The 22,944-nt window shown below is 47.8% G+C and overlaps 1 protein-coding gene across 1 annotated transcript in view; it reads right to left on the reverse strand.

Annotated features, from left to right (window-relative positions):
• Positions 1-22,944, reverse strand: part of ace (angiotensin I converting enzyme (peptidyl-dipeptidase A) 1) — a 642,116-nt gene that overhangs the window by 534,468 nt on the left and 84,704 nt on the right. The window contains exons 3-5 of the mRNA XM_068013141.1: positions 22,669-22,768; positions 10,504-10,647; positions 5,229-5,420 (exon numbers count right to left, since the gene is read on the reverse strand). Of these exons, the coding sequence (XP_067869242.1) occupies positions 5,229-5,420; positions 10,504-10,647; positions 22,669-22,768 (436 nt within the window). The remainder of the gene's footprint in view (positions 1-5,228; positions 5,421-10,503; positions 10,648-22,668; positions 22,769-22,944) is intronic.

Below are 22,944 nucleotides of genomic sequence, written 5' to 3' on the forward strand. Positions count from 1 at the left end.
ACTGCAGGGATCAGTGCTTGGGCCCCAGGTATTCACAATATATATTAATGACTTGGGTGAGGGAACTAATTGTAACTTTTCCAAGTTTGCAGATGACACACAGCTGGTGGGGTGGGGGGTGGGGGGGGGGGGGGTGCGGGCGGTGTGGGGGGAGGTGGAATGTGAGCTGTGAGGAGGATGCAAAGAGACTCCAATGTGATTTGGACAAGTTGGGTGAGTGGGCAAATGCATGGCAGATGCAGTACAACATGGATAAATGTGAGGTTATCCATTTTGGTTGTAAAAACAGAAAGGCAGATTATTATCTGAATGGTGATAGATTGGGAAAGGGGGAGGTACAACGAGACCTGGGGTATCCTTGTACACTAGTCACTGAAAGCAAGCACTCAGGTGCAGCAAGCAATTAGGAAGGCGAATGGTATGTTGACCTTCATTGCAAGAGGATTTGAGTACAGGAGCAAGGATGTCTTACTGCAGTTATACAGGGCCTTGGTGAGACCACATCAGGAGTATTGTGTGCAGTTTTGGTCTCCTTATCTGAGGAAGGATGTTCTTGCCTTGGAGAGAGTGCAAAGAAGATTTACTAGGCAGATTCTTGGGATGGCAGGATTGACGTATGAGGAGAGATTGGGTCAACTAGGCCTATATTCACTAGAGTTTAGAAGAATGAGAGGCGATCGCATAGAAACGTATAAAATCCTAACAAGACTAGACAGGTTAGATGCAGGGAGGATGTTCCCGATGACTGGGGAGTCCAGGACCAGGGGTCACAGTCTCAGGATACAGGGTATGTCATTTAGAACTGAGATGAGAAATTTCTTTACTCAGATGGTGGTGAACCTGTGGAATTCTCTACCACAGAAGGCAGTGGAGGCCAAGTCATTAAATATATTCAAGAAGGAGATAGATATATTTCTTAATGCCAAAGGGATCAAGGGATATGGGGAGAAAGTGGGAACAGGGTACTGAATTAGACGATCAGCCATGATCTTTTTTGAATGGCCGAGCAGGCCCGAAGGGCCGAATAGCCTACTCCTGCTCCTATTTTCTATGTTTCTACTCCCTTAGCAGAAGTATGGGTGAGGATTTCAGAAGCAGAGGCCTCAAGAAAGCAAATTAATAAACGCTACTTAAATTAAATCAATCAACTGCGGATTGCAATCAACTAGAGCTGCCAACCCTGGTTGGACATATTCCAGGAGCTTCAGCACATAACATTCCAACTTCAATTGCCCTGCTCCCACTCTCCCATCGTTGATTGCCTGCAATATCCATCTGCATTGTGCATCTCCTGCCTATGCCCTTGGAAAGTGCACACACTGTTCATTGCCCAATTGAATGATAAAAGATTAAGGACAGTAATACATTTTAAAAAAGATGTTTATAATATTGCCAAGAAGAGTAGTAAGGCTGAAGATTGGGAGAGTTTTAGAAATCAGCAAAAGGATGGCCAGAAGATTGATAGAGAGAGAAATAGAATGAGATTTTGAGAGAAAATAAAAATCAAAACAGATTGCAAGAGCTTCTAAAAGTATGTAAAAGGGAAGAGAATGGCAAAAATAAACATGGGGTCCCTTAGAGGCTGAGACAGGAGAAATTATAATGGGGAATAAGGAAATGGCAAAGATATTAAACAAATACTTTGTGTCTGTCTTGGCAGTTGACGACACAAAAACATACCAGAGATAATGGGGAACCAAGGGTCTAATGAGAGTGAGGAACTTAAAGTAATTAATATTAGACAGAAAAAGTACTGGATAAATTAATATGATGAAAAGCCAACAAATCCCCCAGACCTGATGGCCTACATCCTGGGGTCTAAAAGAGACAGCTGCCGAGATGGTGGATGCACTGGTTCTGATTTTCCAAATTCCCTAAGTTCTAGAACGATTCCAGTGGGTTGGAAGGTAGCATATGTCACACTGCTGTTCCAAAAGGAGGGAAAATGAAAACAGGGAACTAAAGGCCAGTTAGTCTGACATCAATCATCTGGAAAGTGCTGGAATCCATTATTAATGAAGTGGTAATATGACATTTAGAAAACCATAATATGATTAGGCAGAATCCGCATGGTTTTATGAAAGGGAAATCATGTTTGACAAATCTATTAGAGTTCTTTGAGGAAGTTCTCCCTGTGACCGCGTGGGTTTCCGTCGGGTGCTCCGGTTTCCTCCCACAGCCAAAGACTTGCAGGCTGATAGGTAAATTGGCCATTGTAAATTGCCCCTAGTGTAGGTAGGTAGGGGAATTCAGAGGATGTGGTAGGAATATGAGATTAATGTAGGATTAGAATAAATGGGTGGCTGTTGGTCGGCACAGACTCGGTGGGCAGAAGGGCCTGTTTCAGTGATGTATCTCTAAATAAAATAAATAAATAAATATGTAACTAGCAGGATAAATAAAGGGGAACCTGTGGATTTCATGTATTTGTATTTCTAAAAGGCATTTGATAATATGCCACATGAAAGGTTGTTGCTACTCATGGAGTTGGGGGTAATATATTCGAACAGAATGTGTCATGTTCAAGTTGGCAGGCCGTTACTAGTGGAGTGCCGCAAGTTTCAGTGCTGGACTCTCAACTACTTACAATCTATATTAATGTCTTAGACGAAGGGATCAAGAGTAATGTATCCAAGTTTGCTGATGATACAAAGCTAGGTGCGAACGTAAGCTGTGAGAAAGACACAAAACTGCTGCGAAGGGATATAAACAGGTTAAGTGAGCGGGCAAGAAGGTGCAAATGGAATATAATGTGGGGAAATGTGAGGTTATTCACTTTGCAGGAAGAATAGAAATGCAGAATATTTATTAAATGTGGAGAGACTGTGACATGTTGGTCTTCAGAAGTATTTGGTTATGCTTGTACATGAAACTCAGCATATTAATATGTAGGGATGTCAAGCAATTAGGAAGGCAATTGGTATGTTGGCCTTTATTGCAAGAGAGTTGGAGTACAATAGTTAAGAAAGGCTTGCTGCAATTGTACAGTACTTTGGTGAGGCCGCACCTGGAGTACTGTGTACAGTTTTGGTCTCTGTACCTAAGGAAGGATACATTTGTCTTGGAAGGAGTACAATAAAGGTTCTGTAGATTGATTCCTAGGATAAGAGTTTTGTCCTATGGGGAGAAATTGAGTAGAATAGGTTTATACTCTCTGGAGTTTAGAGAAATGAGAGGTGATCTCTGTGAAGCATTTAAGATTCTAAGAGGGCTTAACAGAGTAGATGCTGATACATTGATTCCCCAGGCTGGAGAGTCTAGAATTAGGGGACATAGTTTCATAATAAGGGAACGGTCATTTCGGACTGAGAATGAGGAGAAATTTCTTCAGGTCCTGAATCTTTGGAATTCTCTACCCCAGAGGGTTCTGGATGCTCCATCATTCAGTATATTCAAGGCTGAGATCAATAGATTTTTGGATGCTAAGGTAATCAAGGGATATGAGGAGATAGGACAGGAACGTGGAGGTGAAGTCAAGAGTCGTAGAATTATAGAGTCATTTACGGCTTAGAAGGAGGCCATTCAGCCCATCGAGTCCATGCCAGCTCTCTGCAGAGCAATCCAGTCAGTCCCACTCACCTGCTCGATCCCCGCAGTCCTGCAAGTTTATTTCTTTCAAGTGCCCATCCAATTTCTTTTTGAAATCATTGATTGTCTCTGCTTCCACCACCCTTGTGGGCAGCGAGTTCCAGGTGACTATCACTCACTGCGTAAAAAAAGTTCTTCCCCACATTCCCCCTGCATCTCTTGCCCAAAACTTTCAATCTGTGTCCCCTAGTCCTTGTACCATCAGTTAATGGGAACAGTTTTTCCTTATCTACCATATCTAAGCCATTCATAATCTCGTACACTTCTATCAAATCTCCCCTCAATCTCCTTTACTCCAGGGAGAACAAACCCAGTTTTTCCAACCTGACCTTGTAGCGAAAACCCCCCAACCCTGGAACCATTCTGGTAAATCTCCTCTGCACCCTCTCAGGGACCCTCACATCCTTTCTAAAGTGTGGTGACCAAAACTGGATGCAATACTCCAGTTGGGGCCGAACCAGAGCTTTATAAAGGTTCAATATAACTTTGCTCCTTTTGTACTGTATGCCTCTATTTATGAAGTCCAAGATCTCATGTGCTTTGCTAACCACTCTCTCAATATGTCCTGCCACCTTCAAAGAAAGATGCACATGCACCCCCAGGTCCCTCTGTTCCTGCACACTCTTTAGAACTGTGTCATTAAGTCTATATTGCCTCACCCTATCCCTTCTGCCAAAACGCATCACCTCACACTTCCCTGTATTAAATTTCATCTGCCACTTGTCTGTCCATTCTGCCAGACTATCTATATCCAGTTGCAGGCAGTTCGTATCATCCTCACTGTTTGCCACTCCTCCAAGTTTGGTCTCATCAACAAATTTTGAAATTCTACTCTGTATTCCAATATCCAAGTCATGTATATATAGCAAAAAAAGCAGTGGTCCTAGTACTGACCCTTGGGGAACACCACTGTCTATCATCCTCCAGTCTGAAAAATAACCATTTACCATGACTTGCTGTTTTCTGTCCTTAAGCTAATTCTTTATCTAATTGGACACCGACCCTCCTATTCCTTGAGCCTTTTATGTGGTGCTTTATCAAATGCTTTCTTAAAATCCATATAGACAATATCTACTGCATTCCCTTCATCAACCTTCTCTGTTACTTCATTTAAAAATTCAATTAGATTAGTCAAACATGATCTGCTTTTTACAAGTTGGTGCTGGCTGTCCTTAATTAACTCAAACCTCTTCAAGTGTCTGTTGATTTTTTCCCTGATTATTCTATCTAAAACCTTACCCACCACTGATGTTAAACTGACTGGCCTGTAGTTGCTAGGATTGTCCTTCCACCCATGGTCTTTTTGAATAGCAGAGCAGACCCAAGAGGCCATCTGGGCTACTCTTGCTCCTATTTCTTATGTTCTTATCAACCTTGGCTTTCAGTCAAACATCATGTTTTTGTTCCATTTCCAATAGTTTTGTTGCTCACAGCAGTGTCTGCGATCTTAATCTTTAACTACTGGAGACTCCAGAACAATCACGTAGGCTTGTCAGCTAGAGATCCATAATCTGTTTGTAACTAATACACATCCATGCTACATATTTACGTCCATTTTATTTATTAACTTCAATTAATAATTAATTCATTTTAATTGCTTTGTTTGTAAGGAATAGCTCTTTTCAGTTGACAGTAATTACCCAATAGATGTGCTGGAATAGGCCCTTTCAGATTGATGTATTTGGGTCCGTATCTCAGATATAACTTTCTCCTCACAAAGGCATGAAGATTAAGGTAGAGCGGTTTGAGCTGGTTGTAGATCCTTTCAAGATCCTCTGCAAATGTCTCTGATTCATACCAGGATCTCCAATATGCTCCCGTATCCTGAAATTCTGTGAACAAAGCCAATTACCTGTCATTACAAGGCTGAGGATGGAAGATTCATACCACTTAACAACAACAATTTGCATTTATATAGTGCCATTAACTTATTTAAACGTTCCAAGATGCTTCACAGGAGTGTCATCAGACAAAAATTGACCTCGAGCCACATAGGAGATATTAGGGAAGATGAACAAAAACTTGGTCAAAAAGGTAGGTGATAAAGAGTCTTAAAGGAGGAGAGAGAGGTGGAGAGCTGAATAGGTTTAGAATGGGATTCCAGATCCCGTTCAAGAAATAATTTGAGACAGATTAGTATCAGACTTTGTTCATCATTGAAGAAGGTGAAAGCCTTGGACTACTTATTACATATACATGGCAACCCTAAATGATGCAGTTGAAACTGAGGAGAAGCATAAAATAGTAGATCTACTTTCACAATTGATCCCTCTAAATAATCACTGGAGAAGACACCGGTAACCTGCTGTCCATAATCATACATTACCAAGTGGGGTAAACAGCTTTAAAATCAGTGAGTTCGAAGTATCAGCTCCCAATGGGGTTGAACTGAGATTGGCCCTTAGAACAACAGCAGGTGCTAATGTACGGTAAATGTGTAATGAGAGACATTAATAGGGGACATGGATAGTAAAGGTTAGAATGTGGAGTTCTAACTTCATCACGCGGTAAATCAAAGGAAGAATGGCCCCATTTTGGTCAAAGGAGGGACAGAGAAAGAGAGAGATAGAGAGACTGTTGCTGATCTAATGAGGAGAAAACTGGTGAGCTTGAGCAGCATGATAGAGAGAATGTGCTAACTTTAATCAAGCAATGAAAGTAGAATCAAAGATGTTTGGGGTTGATTTATTTGTGATAGGGAAGCAGGACTTCGATTGGGATAGGACAAGGGTAGCAAAGCTTTGGGACACTTGCGATGCATACAGTGGGAAGCTATCCAGCTGAGTGTTGGAGTAGTCTATCCTGGAAGTGGAAAAGATATGAATGAAGATTGATGGGGTTGGTGCAGGAGTGGTGGTGGGCAATATTGTGCAGGTAGAAATAGGCAGATAGGATATGCAGTTTGAAGCTCAGCTCAGGGTCAAATAGGACCGAGACTGGACATTGTCAGGCTCAACCTGAGAGAGCAGGGAGGGAGATGGAATCTGGTACCATAGTGCGGAATTTGTTGCAAGTCAAAAAGGTTAGCTTTGGCCTTGTTGTTGCTAAGTTGGAAAAAATGAAAATGTTACACATGTGATCATGCAGCACCATAGTTGTCATGAGGTCAGGAGTGATGGAAGAGAGGTAGAACTTGCTGTTGACAGCATACATATGGAGGCTGGCCCCAGGGTGATGTTGCTAAGGAGAAGCAAATAGTCAAGAAACATAGGTGGTTAAGGGTGGGCTTGACAAAGGCTGTTTTGAAGTGTAAAGAAAATGATGCAGTTGATGATGCCAGGGAGAAGTCTTCATGTGCTAAATCTCTGGTCTGGGAGAGATCAAGGGCACAGCAGGTGGGTCTCAGGGAGCAACCAAGCTTGATAGCGCAGGGAGATAGGTGAGGGAGAAACTAGAGTGGTATGAGATCAGGGGGGAACTGATGGGCTTGGAGCAAGAAAATAGGAGGCAGCTAAGGCAGCAGAATCGATAATGTTCACCTCAAGGTGGACAAATCAGCTCCTTACACTTGACATTTAACGTGGGAGGTGGAGGAACTGAGAAAGAGAGTCAGAGCAGCCAATTTTCATCAGGAATAAGAGTCTGGGATTGTTCTTACTCCCCAGAACAATTGGAATGTGGAGAAGAGAGACATGGTACTGCTTAATACAATCCAGCCAGGCATGGTGGTGAATGACTCAGTCATGTGACAAGTATTCACAAGCTTATCCATGTTCAAATTTAAGGGTGCATAGGTGGGATTTGTACTGAGTGGGGGTTTGGAATTTTGGGGATGGGAGACAGTGAGGGGCTTGAACAGGGTGCAGACATTGAGGGCACGGCAAGAGAGGTGTTGGCTCGGTCAGATCTTCGACCACACTCATAGGCTGGACGAAGCCAACCTGTTGCAGTCTCATAACTTTGGAACAAGGAACAGAACTGTTTGTCCATCTGAAGAAAGATGAGAAAGATCATAGTGTCCACTGCGCTATCACTACAGTGAGGAAGGGCCTCTCATTTACTGCACTACAGGGGGAGCCAATATCATGGTAGCTACCTATCTTTGCCAAAGGCCTGCCCATTAGGCTATGCTGCATATGTTGTCGTAATGGTCATGTTACTGGATGAATAATCCAGATGGGTGGACTACTATTAAAGAAAACATGAGTTCAAATTCCACCATAGCACTTTCAGAATTTGAATTCAGTGTTTTTCCCCAAACATCTGCCAATAAAAAGCTCAGATCAGTAAAAGTGACCATGAAGCTGTTGAATTGTTGTAAAAGCCCAACTGGTTCTCTCATGTCCATGGTTTAGATACAGAGTAAAGCTCCCTCTGCACTCGTTTCACAGGCAACAGTGTCCAGTCTTTTGTTTAAAATTCCTAGTCTGACACTGAGCCCTGTGGATCAGCACTGGAAACCACTTTCCATTCGCAAAAACATCTGTTGACTACTGTCCTTTGTTTCCTATCGCTGAGCCAATTTTGGATCCAACCTGCCATATTGTCCTGTATCCCATGGGCTTTCATTTTACAGACCAGTCTGCCATGCGGGACCTTGTCAAATGCCTTACTAAAATCCATGTAGACCACATCCACTGCATTACCCTCAACAATCCTCCTTGCTACTTCCTCAAAAAAGTCAATTAAGTTAGTAAGACGTGACCTTCTCTTAACAAATCCATGCTGACTATCTATGATTAATCAATCAATTAATTAATTAATTAAGGAGGCCTTCTTTCCCAATGGCAATCTTAACTTTAATTGCTTGTCTATCTGGCTCAGAAATGGTGAAGTCAAGTAAACACAGTTCCATTCCCCGCCTGAATAATTTAAGTTCAGTGAGGAGGTCTGCTACCTTCCAGTGTAGGAATGGAAACTTGTTTGTCATTTTCTCTTGAACAGTATCAGTGGCTGTTTGTGGTATATATTAATGATTTGGAATTAAATGTGGGAGGCATGATTAGGAAATTTGCTGATGACACAAAAATTGGCCATGTAGTTGATAGTGAAGAGGATTGTTGTAGACTTCAGAATGATATCAATGGTTTGGTTTTGTGGGCGGAAAAGTGGCAAATAGAATTCAATCCAGAGAAGTGTGAGGTAATGCATTTGGGGAGGGCAAATAAAGCAAAGGAATACACAATAAATGGGAGGATACTGAGAGGGGTAGAAGAAGTGAGAGACCTTGGAGTGGATGTCCACAAGTCCCTGAAGGTGGCAGGACAGGTAGATAAAGTGGCAAAGAAGGCAAATGGAATGCTTTGCTTTATTGGCCAAGGTATAGAATACAAAAGCAGGGATGTAATGCTGGAACTTTATAAAACGCTGGTTACACCACAGCTGGAGTACTGCATACAGTTCTGGGCACCACATTACAGGAAGGACATAATTGCTCTGGAGAGAGTACAGAGGAGATTTACAAGAATGTTACCAGGGCTTGAAAGTTCCAGCTATGAGGAAAGATTGGATAGGCTCGGGTTGTTTTCCTTAGAACAGAGGAGGCTGAGGGGTGACTTAATTGAGGTTTACAAAATTATGAAGGGCCTAGATAGAGTAGACGGGAAGTACCTGTTTCCCCTCGCGGAGAGGTCAATTACCAGGGGCACATTTAAGGTGATTGGTAGAAGGATTAGAGGGGACATGAGGAAATGTTTTTTCACCCAGAGGGTGGTGGGTGTCTGGAATTCACTGCCAGGAATGGTGGTGGAGGCAGAAACCCTCAATTCTTTTAAAAGGTACCTGGACCTGCACCTGAAGTGCTGTAACCTGCAAGGCTACGGACCAGGTGCTGGAAGGTGTGATTAGATTAGGCGGCTATTTTTTTCAGCCGGCACGGACATGACAGGCTGAATGGCCTCCTTCTGTGCCGTATTTTTTCTATGGTTCTATGATCTGTATGTGAATCCAGTCCCACACCAACATGGGTTACTAATAGACCCTGATATTGACAGGGAGGTGGGGGAGGGAGAGGGGAGGTATAGCAGCCAGGAAACCTGATAACGCTGCTTCCCTGAGGTCTGGGCAACTTCAACAGCAGAACCTTATTTACATTTTTGGAATCCATTTCCTGGCCAGATTGAGAGGCTGGTCAGCTGTCGGGTGGGAAGGCCTGTGGCACCAGGCCACAGCTGGGGAATAGAGAGGAGAGAATGAGAGATCATGGCTTGGGGTAGGGGGCAGATCAGTACAGGGGGGACCATGGAAAGAGCAGGGGCTGGAGAGATTGGGGGAATGGAGAGATTGGTCAGCGGGGCTAACAAGATCATTGGTGGGGTTTGCAGAGAGATCAGGGACAAGGGCGATCATGTGTGGATTGCAAGGCCTGATTGTGGGCCTCCAATAGCTGGGTGGGGGTCCGATTGCAAAGGAAGTTGAGCATGCAGGTCTGATCACGTGGAGTGGGAAATTTGTGGGGTTGGGGAAAGCACTCCTGCTCCTCCTGGCCGCAAGGAGTGCTGGAAAGGCCCTTACCTGCTGGATCCAGCCCATCTCACCTCATTCAGCTGCTGGTTTACCCACAGCCATCAAATTTAAAATACTGCTCAAATCTGAGGCAGGCCACCTCATTAAAATATTTAAATAACTCAGCCCTCCTGTAAATCCAGAAGTGGGTTGGAGTTAGGTTTCTAGTTTTCTGTTTTAATCCCCTCCCACCCCACTCTCCTACCCTTCCTGAGGGGGTTAGAGATCTCCTCCTAACGTTAGTGCTTTCCCAAGAGAAGGGCAAAATATTCAGGGTGAGATAAAGCATGCTTGAGAAAATCAATTGAAAAACATTTGTGCTTTCAATAAGCAATATAGCCTGTCCCATTATTCCTGGTTTGACAAAAATACAGAGGGTTTTTCAACATTGTTGTCAACCAGTTCCTCAGAGTCAGCAGCCATGGCCTGACTGCTATTTGGGATCTATTTTGATTAGATAAAGTCACTTACTATCCAGTTGTGAGGCTTTATTACTCATCGTAACAAATTCTGTGTACTTGTTTCTCAGTGGGATTCCTGCGGAGTTGTGCCACCCTTCCCATGCATACAGCAGCTTTTTGTAACTCCGAGATGTTGCCATTTGATCCATAAGATCTGTAACAGTACAGACAGCTAGTTATAGGACATTCACACTAACAGAAACAAACAGTGTTAGACGATAGAGACTGAGACACATCAATGCAACCAATGCTTGTGCCAGATAATGGAACATGTCCTAATTCAGGCAACCAATGTCCCATCAACACTCCCAGGGCAGGTACAGCATGGGTTAAATACAGAGTAAAGCTCCCTCTACACTGTCCCATTAAACACTCCCAGGGCAGGTACAACATGGGCTAGATACCTGCCCCTCTTCCGCGGTTACGTTCGCGCCCGGGTGTCCCTGGAAAAGGAGCATGCGGTGTCCGCCGGTACGCTTGAGGCCTTCCGCGACCGGTGGGCACCGCAGGGACTGGAGTGCATCGTCGACGCCGAGAATGGCATTTTAATTTGAGTTTTTTGTTTATTTATCTGTTTTAATAAAGTTATTTTATAACTGTAAATATGTACATAAAGGGGGCCTGAGGGATAAAGGCCCCCTCGATGTGAAAAATATAAAAGGGGCCTGGGGTATAAAGGTCACCTTGTAAAAAAAAAGAAAAAAAAAAATGGGCTAGATACAGAGTAAAGCTCCCTCCACACTGTCCCCATCAAACACTCCCAGGGTAGGTACAGCATGGGTTAAATACAGAGTAAAGCTCCCTCTACACTGTCCCCATCAAACACTCCCAGGGCAGGTACAGCATGGATTAAATACAGAGTAAAGCTCCCTCTACACTGTCCCATTAAACACTCCCAGAACAGGTACAACATGGGTTAGATACAGAGTAAAGCTCCCTCTGCACTGTCCCATTAAACACTCCCAGGGCAGGTACAACATGGGCTAGATACAGAGTAAAGCTCCCTCCACACTGTCCCCATCAAACACTCCCAGGACAGGTACAGCACTGGGATTGGTCTGCAATGGCACGTGACGTTCTTAACTCTGTGGCTAGGGCAAAGGCAGTTATTCCTAGTCTTCGACCATAATTTCTGGGCAGAGTTTTGTTTACACACCAGAGTAAAACACTGACTGTAGACATGGTCTCCGGGTCTGACAGTGAAGGTTTGACTGCATTTGTTATGTTTATTCTGTATATTGTTTTCAAATAAGTGTATTAATGGTAAGAATAAAAATGCGAGATGACAAAAAAAAAACTGGGATTGGCTGCTCTCTGATTTGGGAGCCTGAGTGCATCAATGAGGTGCAGCTGACTGTGGCTGTGTGCAGAGGTTGGAGGCTGCAGGCTGTGTGACTGCTGCAAGAGGGAAATTCAAACTGAAACAAAAGTTTATTCCAAATTTCAACAAAGGAAGGAAGGCAGAAAACTGGAAAAACTGGAAGCTCTTTTGTGAGTTTGTTTTATCCTGAAGTCTTTTTCATTGATTATTGGGGATGGGGAAAGAAGAGACCTGAAGACCTTGGGTGGGGCTGCATTGTTCAATAGGGAGCTCCTGTGTTTAACATCTTTGGATAGGGAGCTCCCTCCCCACCCCAACTACTAAGCCTGGGACAGCTGGAGCTGCCCAGGTGAAGAGACTTCTCTTTTCTCTTATCTGAACATCGAAGGAGGCGTGTGCCTTGGCAGCTTACAGCTGACCCAGGTGAAGACATCACCCCACCCTCCCAACTGGAAGACCAGCTACAAGACTTCTTTAAAATACCAACAAAGACTGATTCCTCCTGGCCTTCCTCTCCCTCAGCCTCTTCCCCTGTGCTGCATCCTTTAAATGTTGCTTTTTTGATTTATTGTATTTGCTCTTTTTTTTTCTCTCAGCAAAGTGCCTGTAACTCTTATACCCCATGACTTCTCAGTCCTCTCCGGTGGCGGGGCTCTCCTATGCTGCAGCAGCTGCGACAGCTGCTCCTGTGGCCCCGTCATCATTTAAAATCTTAACATCAAAGCATGGGGTGAAGAGTTACAAGCCTCAAATGTCATATTAGGATGAGTGTGTTAAGGCAATGGCCGTGGTTGTCGGCCCCTCGGCCATTGTTGCAGCCTCAAAGATGTATGGGAAGGCTGTGTTCTTCCTGAAGACCGAGCGGGCTGTGTCCCTCGCCCTAAGTACGGGGCTCACAGTGGGTGGGATTTTCCTGCCAGTGGACCCTCTGGGGGCCACTGCACATCGGGTAACCTTGTCGAACGTCCCACCCTTCATTTCTGATGAGCTCCTCCTCCCCCACCTGCACCATCTGGGGGAGGTGAGGTTGGGGATCACCCCAGTCCCGCTCGGTCTTCGGGAGCACAGCCTCCGACATGTGTACTCCTTCCGTCGCCAGCTATTCATGCAGCTGGCGCGGGAGGAGGTCTTGGAGGGCCACTTCGGTATAGAGTTTCAGGGGACGGCCTACCGCGTCTTCTGGGCCTCGGATGGGGCGCGGTGCCATGTCTGCAAGGGGGTGGGGCATGTTCGTAAGAACTGCCCCAACCTCCCGGCCGCCAGCTCCACCTCGGCGGCCCAGAGTGGTTCCACAGCACCTCCTCCCACTCCCCCCACACATCCAATAGACGCCGCTCAGTCGGTTCCGGAGGCTGTGGTTTTTACAGCCTCTGGCGGGGAGGGGAGCGTCCGTCCGAGCAGAAGGAAGACGCGGGGATAAAAGAAGCATCATGAGGCGCGTCCCCTGGACACTTTGACTCAACCCGAGCCTGAGCTCAGCCCAAAGCCCATTCCCATGGAATCCACCTGTCCCAGGGCTGGGCTCAGGCCCAGGGTGACTAAAAAGGAAAAGAAGGGTGCGGAGGCGGAGGCCTCTGATGACATGGAGGTCTCTGAGCCTCCGCGCCCTAGTGGGAAAAAGAGGAGAAGGCACCCCTCCACAGAAATAACACAGGGCCCTGAGGTGCAGGGCCCATCTGTTGGAGGGGAGCTGCCTCCTGTTTCGGATCCTCAGGTTCCCCCTATCGCCAACACCAAGGCTGCAAAGTCCGGGCAGGAGCTCCCTATTCCTCAGGATGGAGGGGAGGGGAAGGCCCCGGTACATGAGGCCCCTCCTGAGGGAGTAAGTGGGGCCCTGCTTGTGGTGGGGGAGCCTGGGGACGCCGCCCATTCCGCCACTGCTACTGGGTCGGGTGCCCTGAATGAAGGGGAGGGCGACGCCCCAGAGGGTGAGCCCTCCCAGCCGGAGTCCACCACCAATCAGGAGACACCCGACCTGGTGAAAACTGAGAATGCTGCCCCATCTGCTGGACTTGTGGGTGCTGGCAGAGCGGGAGATGGCCTCCTCTCTCCGCCTCCGGTCTCGGCTCCGGCTGGATTTCCGGAGTCGGGTTCTTATGTCTCCCCTGGACCACCCGGCCTGGGGACGGAGGTGGAGGGGGGTCCTGGGCTGCTGGCGCCCACAGGCTCCAGTTTTACAATAGAACCCAGAGAGGACTCCTCCGCCATCGATCCTGGGGGTGGGATCGTGACGGAGGCGGGACCAGCTGGCGCGGCCGGGACGTCCGCCCCACAGTGTGTGGTGGATGTGTCGGCCGCTGGCGGTGGCGACCCGGAGGAGGATGGGGATTCGCTGTGGGGCACGGAGGATGATCTTGATTCCATCACCAGTGAGGTGGTGGAGTCCCTCGTGCCTCCCACCAAATCTCCTCTCATCCCCACGGCGGAACTCCGGGATTTCCTCGCGGTTTGCAGGGGCTGCCGCAATAAAGTTCAGCTGGCCCTCGACTGCTGGTCGAATCTGGCGCTGATCATCCAGTTCGTCCGTGCTGCCCTGAAGATAACAGGCAAGCGCGCGGGCGTGAAACTGGTTGAGAGGCGCCGGATTAATGTGTTCCTCAATGGGTTGCTGGGGGAGTGGAAGGCCAGGTGCACTTCCACTCCCTCCTCACAGTGAGCTGTTGGTGACGGGTTTTAAGTACCTTTGACATGAAGATAACCATAGCCAGCCTCAACATCAACGGCAGCAGGGGGTCTCATCGCAGATTTCACAATCTCTCAGTCCTTAGGGAAGGGAGATACGCGGTGAGCTTTCTGCAGGAAACCCACACCGTTCCGGGAGACGAAGCCACCTGGCTCCTGGAGTGGCAGGGTGGGGTCTACATGAGTCACCTCACCCCTATTTCTAGTGGGGTGGCTATCTTGTTGGCCCCAACTTTTCAGCCGGAGATCTTGGGGGTCAAGGAGCTAGTGCCAGGCCGCTTGCTCCACCTTGCCGTTCGCCTGGGTAGCGTGCCGCTCCACTTTGTGAACGTGTACGCGCCCAGGCCCGGCGCGTTGCAAGCGTGCTTCTTTGAAGAAGTGTCCGCTCTCTTGAGCTCCATCGATAGCGGCGAGTGCATCATCCTCGGGGGGGGATTTTAACTGCACCCTCGAGGTGGGGGATCGCTCCGGTCCCCAGCGCAGCCAAGCGTCGGTGGAGAAGTTGAGGGGACTGATCAGCTCCCTTAACTTGGACGTCTGGCGGAATCTCCATCCCGACTCCAGCGCCTTCACGTGGAGGTCTGGAGGAGGAGGGTCCCGAATCGACCGCCTCTACATTTCGCAGGCATACGTCTCCCGCGTCTCGGCGGCCTCCATGCGACTGGTGCCGTGCTCGGACCACCACCTGGTGTGGGCGGAGTTCACTCCGCTCCGCACGCGGGCGGGGTCCGCGTACTGGCACTTTAACAACCGGCTGCTGGAGGACGAGCGATTTCGGGACTCGTTCTGTCGATTCTGGGCCGACTGGAGAAGGAAGCAGGGGGGCTTCCCCTCCTTGAGGCTATGGTGGGATGTGGGCAAGACTCACATCCGCGTCTTCTGTCAGGAGTACGCGAAGGGGTCGACCAAGAGGCGAGAAGTCGAGATCGGGCGCCTTGAGAGGGAGGTGCTCGACTTGGAGTCCCGCCTCGGTCATGCCGTCGCGGACCCGGACCTGTGGCAGGCGTACAAAGAGAATAAGGGCGCGCTGAGGGACCTGCAGCTCAAAGGGTCCCGAGGCGCGTACGTGAGGTCGCGGATCCAGATCCTGGAAGATTTGGACCGCGCCTCACCCTTCTTCTACTCGCTGGAAAAATGGCGGGGGGTCCGTAAGCAGCTCGTTGAGCTGCTGGCCGACGACGGATCCTCCATCACGGATCCGGAGGGAATGGGCCTCCTGGTCCGTACTTATTACAGTGCGTTGTTCTCTCCGGATCCGTCCAGCGAGGATGCGCGCAGAGTTTTGTGGGAGGACCTGCCGCAGGTCAGCCCGGAGGGCGCCGAAGGATTGGAGGCTCCGCTCACGTTGGCGGAGCTGACTGGTGCCCTCCACCAGCTCTCAAGGGGCAAATCCCCAGGGCTGGATGGGTTGACCGTGGAGTTCCTCAGGGCGTTCTGGGACGTCCTGGGGGACGATTACGCGCGGGTCCTGGGGGAAAGCCTGGCGACCGGGGAGATGCCCCTCTCGTGGCGCAGGGCGGTCATCGTCCTGCTGCCGAAGAGGGGCGATCTCCGCCTGCTTAAAAACTGGCGTCCGGTCTCCCTCCTCAGCACGGATTATAAGATCTTTGCCCGGGCTATGTCTACCCGCCTGGGCTCCGTGCTGGCCCACATGATCCACCCCGACCAGTCCTACACGGTCCCGGGCCGGTCCATCCAGGACAACATCCACCTGGTCCGGGACCTGATCCATCTTTCCCAGAGGACTGGTCAGTCGGTCGCCTTTCTCTCCCTCGATCAGGAGAAGGCGTTCGACAGGGTGGATCACGATTACCTTTTCGGGACTCTGCGCGCTTTCGGACTCGGGCCGCATTTTGTGGCCCGGGTCCGACTTTTATACGCCACCGCAGAGTGTCTAGTCAAAGTTAACGGGTCCTTGACGGCGCCCCTTCGCTTTGGGAGAGGAGTGCGTCAGGGATGCCCCATGTCCGGCCAATTGTATACCATCTGCGTGGAGCCCTTCCTGTGCCTGCTTCACAGGAGGTTGAGGGGATTGGCTCTGCGCGAGCCGGCCATGCGGGTCGTCCTCTCGGCTTACGCCGACGACGTGCTCCTCGCAATTACAGATCCCGTTGACTTGCGGAGGATGCGCGACTGCCAGCAGACCTTTTCTGCCGCGTCCTCCGCGAGGATCAATTGGGAGAAATGTTCCGGACTCCTGGTTGGTCAGTGGCGGGTGGACTCCCTGCCGGAGGAGATGACACCTTTTGCGTGGAGCACCACGCACCTCCTCTATCTGGGAGTCCACCTTAGCCCCGCTGAGGAAGCCTGGCCGGCAAACTGGCAGGAGTTGGAGGCGAAAGTCACCGCTCGGCTGGGGCGCTGGACAGGACTGCTCCGAGTGCTTTCCTACAGGTGCCGAGCGTTGGTCGTAAATCACCTGGTGGCCTCCATGTTGTGGTACCGGTTGGTCACTTTGGCCCCGCCCCCTGTATTTGCCACCAAGATTCAGAAGAAACTCGTCGATTTTATCTGGGGCAAGAGGAAACACTGGGTCTCTGCCGCGGTCCTGAGTCTCCCGATTGAAGAGGGCGGTCAGTCGCTGGTGTGCGTCCGCACCCAGGCTGCGACTCTCCGCCTTCGGACCCTGCAGAGATGCTTGTACGTCGAGCGTCCTCCCAGATGGTGTGCGCTGGCGACGTATTTTTTCCACCAGTGTCACTGCCTTCAAGACGACAGGCAGCTCCCGGTGGAGTCCGTTAGCCACGCCTCTCTGAGGGAGTTGCCTGTCTTTTACCGGGATCTATTCCGAGTCTGGAACATGGTCGCCTCCAGTCAGGGCGCTCCCCCGCCGGCGGAGCAGAGCGCCACGGCTGTCTGGGCGGCTGACTCCGGGGACGGTCCGGCGGGCGGAGGAGTAGCTGAAACCCCCGGGACGTCCCTCGCTGCGGGTGGCGAGGGGGCTCGGGAGTGCGGAACGATCCCGGCCGAGCTGACCCCCGCTCGGCCGGAACTGCTCATCGGACCCAGGCCCCGAGACCCTCCTCGGGAGCCGGTCCCGCACAACCCAAGCCGCCTCTCGGAAATGCCCTCCGTGCCATTCCAATCGGCGCGGAGGGGTTTCCTATACGGGCTGCTCCTGCACTCTATCCACTTCCTCGCCCTCGTCAGCCAGCCGGACACGCCCTGGCGGTCCGCGTTGCCATCTGGCGGCGAGGGGAAACCCCGATGGAGGTCTCTCTACGCAGGAGTCTTCCCCCTTTACATCGGGGACCTGGGATGGAGGGTGCTGCACAGAGCAGTCCTGTGCAATAGACTTTTAAGTAGGTTCACGGACTCCCAGGCCGCCTGTACTTTCTGCGGCCTGGACGAGTCCGTGTTCCACGTTTATACGGAGTGTGCGAGGTTGCAGCCCCTCTTTGAGTATCTGAAGGGGCTGCTCCTCAAATTCTGGCTGCACTTCAGTCCCACGCTCCTGATCTTTGGGCACCCGGTGCAGAGGGGCTTGGGTAGGGAGGAGGATCTCCTCGTCGGTCTGCTCCTGAGCCTGGCCAAGGTGGCAATTCACAGGTCCAGGTTGCGGGCCGTCGGGGGTTCCGTCCTCCCCGATTGCCTGCCCCTCTTCCGCGGTTACGTTCGCGCCCGGGTGTCCCTGGAGAAGGAGCATGCGGTGTCCGCCGGTACGCTTGAGGCCTTCCACGACCGTTGGGCACCGCAGGGACTGGAGTGCATCGTTGACGCCGAGAATGGCAATTTAATGTGAGTTTTTTGTTTATTTATCTGGTTTTAATAAAGTTATTTTAAAACTGTAAATATGTACATAAATGGGGCCTGAGGAATAAAGGCCCCCTCGATGTGAAAAATATAAAAGGGGCCTGGGGTATAAAGGTCACCTTGTGAAAAGAAAAAAAAAGGGGTTAGATACGGAGTAAAGCTCCCTCTACACTGTCCCATCAAACACTCCCAGGACAGGTACAGCACGGGGTTAGAAAAAAAAAGAAAAAAAAATGGGTTAAATACAGAGTAAAGCTCCCTCTACACTGTCCCCATCAAACACTCCCAGTACAAAAAGATAAAAAAAAAATGGGTTAGATACAGAGGAAAGCTCCCTCTACACTGTCCCCATCAAACACTCCCAGTACAAAAAGATTTTTTTTTAAAATGGGTTAGATACAGAGGAAAGCTCCCTCTACACTGTCCCATTAAACACTCCCAGGGCAGGTACAGCATAGGTTAGATACAGAGTAAAACTCCCTCTAAAAAAAAAAGAGAGAAAAAAAAATGGGTTAGATACAGAGTAAAGCTCCCTCTACACTGTCCCATCAAACACTCATATGATCATACGAACATACAAATTAGGAGCAGAAATAGACCATTCAGCCCCTCAGGCCTGCTCTGCCATTCAATAGGATCATGGCTGATCTGATTGTAAGCTCAACTACACATGCCTGCCTATCCCCAATAACCTTTTACCCCCTTGCTTATCAAGAATCTATCTACCTCTGCCTTTAAAATATTCTATGCTTCCACCGCCTTTGAGGAAGAGAATTCCAAAGACTCACGACCATCTGAGAGAAAACTTTCTCCTCATCTCTGTCTTAGACAGTGACCTCCAGTTACAGATTCTTCCACAAGAGGAAACATCCTTTCCACACCCACCTTGTCAAGACCCCTCAGAATCTTATATGTTTCAATCACATCCCCTCTTACTCTTCTAATCTCCATTGGATACAAGCCTAGCCTGTCCAACCTTTCCTCATAAGGCAACCCACCCATTCCAGGTATTAGTCTAGTAAACTTTCTCTGAACTGCTTCCAACTCATTTATATCCTTCCTTAAATAAGGAGACCAATACTGTACACAGTACTCCAGATGTAGTCTCCTTATAGCTGAAGCATAACTGCTCTACTTTTGTATTCAATTCCCTTTGCAATAAATGATAACATTCTATTAGTTTTCCTAATTACTTGCTGAACCTGCATACTAACCTTTTGCGATTCATGTACTTGGACACCCAGATCCCTCTGCATCTCAGAGCTCTACAATCTCTCACCATTTAGATAATATGCTTCTTTTTTATTCTTCCTGCCAAAATGGACAATTTCACATTTTCTCACATTTTACTCCATTTGCCAGGTATTTGCCCACTCACTTAACCTATCTATATCCCTTTGCAGCATCCTTATGTCCTCTTCACAAGTTACTTTCCTACCCATCTTTGTGTCGTCAGCAAATTTAGCAACCATACCTTCGGTCCCTTCATCCAAGTCATTTCTATAAATTGTAAAAAGTTGAGGCCCCAGCACTGATCCCTGTGGCACATCACTTGTTACATTTTACCAACCAAAAAATTACCCATTTATGCCTCTTCTCTGTTTCCTGTTAGCTACCCGATCTTCTATCTATGCCAATATGTTACCCCCTACACCATGAGCACTTTTATTTTCCGCAATAACCTTTGATGTGGCACATTATCAAATGCCTTCTGGAAGTCTAAGTACAGTATACCCACCGGTTCCCCTTCATCCATAGCACATGTTACTTCTTCAATGAACTCCAATAAATTGGTTAAACATGATTTCCCTTTCACAAAACCATGTTGGTTCTACCTGATTACCTTGAATTTTTCTAAGTGTCCTGCTATAACATACTAAATAATACCTTCTAACATTTTCCCTATAACAGATGTTAAGCTAACTGGCCTGTAGTTTCTGGCCTTCTGTCTCCCTCCCTTTTTGAATAAAGGAGTTATATTGGCTATTTTCCAATCTAATGGAACCTTCCCCGAATCTAGGGAATTTTGGAAAATCAAAACCAACGCATCAACTATCTCAGTAGCCACTTTTTTTAAGACCCTAGGATGGAGTTCATCAGGACCCGGGGACTTGTCAGCCCGCAGCTCCAACCATTTGCTCAGTACCACGTCCCTGGTGATTGTAATTTTCTTGAGTTCCTCCCTCCCTTCTATTTCCTGATATACAGTTATTTCTATGTTTCCTCTATGGTGAAGACTGATGCAAAATTCCTGTTAAATTCATTTGCCATCTCCTTATTTTCCTTATTAATTTCCCAGACTCACTTTCTACAGGACCAACATTCACTTTGTTCACTCTTTTCTTTTTAAAATATCTATAGAAACTCTTAATATCTGTCTTTACAGTTCTCGCAAGCATTCTCTCATATTCTAATTTTTCTCTCCTTATTAATCCTTTAGTTGTTCTTTGCTGCTTTTTCTATTCTGTTCAATCTTCTGACCTGTCACCTATCTTTGTGCAATTATATGCTTTTTCTTTAAGTTTGAAACTATCTTTAACTGTTTTAGTTAACCATGGATGATGGGTCCTCCCCTTGAAATTTTTCTTTCTCGTTGGAATGTATCTATTCTGCGTATTCTTTAATATCCCCTTACATGTTTGCCACTGCATCTCTTTTGACCTATCCCTTAACCTACTTTGCCAGTTCACCTTAGCTACCTCTGCTTTCACGCCCTCATAATTGCCCTTAATTAAGTTTAAAATACCTGTCTTAGACCCACCCTTCTCTCCCTCAAGCTGTATGTAAAATTCAATCATATTATGATTGCTACTGCCTAGGGGCACCATCATGATGAGGTCATTAGTTAATCCTATCTTATTGCACAATACCAGGCTTAGTATAGCCTGCTCTCTTGTTGGCTCCAGAACATGCTGTTATTAGAAACTATCCTGAAAACATTCTGTGAACTCCTCATCTCAGCTACCTTTGCTTATCTGATTTTTCCAATTTAGGGCGGCACAGTGGCGCAGTGGTTAGCACCGCAGCCTCACAGCTCCAGGGACCCGGGTTCGATTCTGGGTACTGCCTGTGCGGAGTTTGCAAGTTCTCCCTGTGTCTGCGTGGGTTTCCTCCGGGTGCTCCGGTTTCCTCCCACATGCCAAAGACTTGCAGGTTGATAGGTTAATTGGCCATTATAAATTGCCCCTAGTATAGGTAGGTGGTAGGGAAATATATAGGGACAGGTGGGGATGTGGTAGGAATATGGGATTAGTGTAGGATTAGTATAAATGGGTGGTTGATGGTCCGCACAGACTCGGTGGGCCGAAGGGCCTGTTTCAGTGCTGTATCTCTAAACTAAACTAAACTATATGTAGATTAAAATCCCCCATGATTATTGCCGTACCTTTCTGACAAACTCCCATTATTTCTTGCTTTATACCCTGTCCTACGCGTGGTTACTATTAGGGGGCCTGTACACCACTCGCACAAGTGACTTCTTGCCTTTATCATTTCTCATGTTGACCCAAACCACTTCTGCATTCTGGTTTCCTGAACTTAGGTCATCCCTCTCTAATGTGCTAATACCATCATTAATTAACAGAGCCACCCCTTCACCTTTTCCTAGTTTCCTATCCTTCCTAAATGTCATGTCCCCTTCAATATTCAGGTCCCAATCTTTGTCATCCTGAAGCCACGTCTCTGTAATGGCTATCAGATCATATTTATTTATTTCTATTTGAGCTACCAGTTCATCTATTTTGTTTCGAATGCTATGTGCATTCAGATACTGAGCCTTTAGTTTTGCCCTTTTATTATTTTTGTAACCTCTAGCCTTGTCTGCTAATGTACTCTTAGATTTGTAATCACTATCCCTTCCTGTCACGGTCTGTTTATCTTTTCCCATATTAATACCTTTCTCTCTTGCCCTCCCAGGATTAGCTACAGAGTAAAGTTTCCTCAATGCTCGTTTAACAGCCAATAAGACAAGAGGCAATGGTGTCCTTTTTTTGTTTATAACTCCTACTCTGTAGTGTTGGAGGATGGAGGAGAATCACTGGACTGTTGCGAGGACCACATTCTTGGAGCTTATGGTGAGCACAGCCCTCCAAGCTGAAGAAAGGGATTAGGGGCACTGATGGACTCAGCCTATATCCCACAATCCATTGCTGAAAAGTCCTTCCCAACGTGTTACAGCAAATTACCACCCTGTAATTACAGCATTTAAAAAATGGAAGCATATAAAATGGATAAAAGCAGATAATATGGAAACAAGGTCAGAGTGCATTAGCCTGCACTAGGTATGTGTAGGAGCACACCTCTGATCTGAGTTGCCCCGAGCAATGGCGCTGTGTGTGCTGGCAGTGGTGAGACTGCTCAGTGTTCCCTGTAGCATTGTAGCCCCTTACTTTGTCCACCTTTTTGCCCCACATGACTTACCAGGTTCGAGAGACCAGCACTTGCTGAGGTCCTGTTGGTCGGGTGGACACACTTTAGCAGTGGAGTAAATGTTGTCCATTTCACTCAAGATGGTGTTGTACTGAAAAGAAAGACAGTTGGTCAGAGCTTTTCAACTCACAAGTGAAGGGCAATGTACCAGAAGCCAAATGTAAAACAAATGGTTTTGCATTCTGCAATGCCACGTGTCTGCTAGCTCCCAGTAATTACAGACAGGAGATAGGGTCAGAGGCCTATAATACTGGGCCTCCACCACTT

This window comes from Heterodontus francisci, chromosome 33 (assembly GCF_036365525.1).
Source record: "Heterodontus francisci isolate sHetFra1 chromosome 33, sHetFra1.hap1, whole genome shotgun sequence".
Classification (NCBI taxonomy): Eukaryota; Metazoa; Chordata; class Chondrichthyes; order Heterodontiformes; family Heterodontidae; genus Heterodontus; species Heterodontus francisci.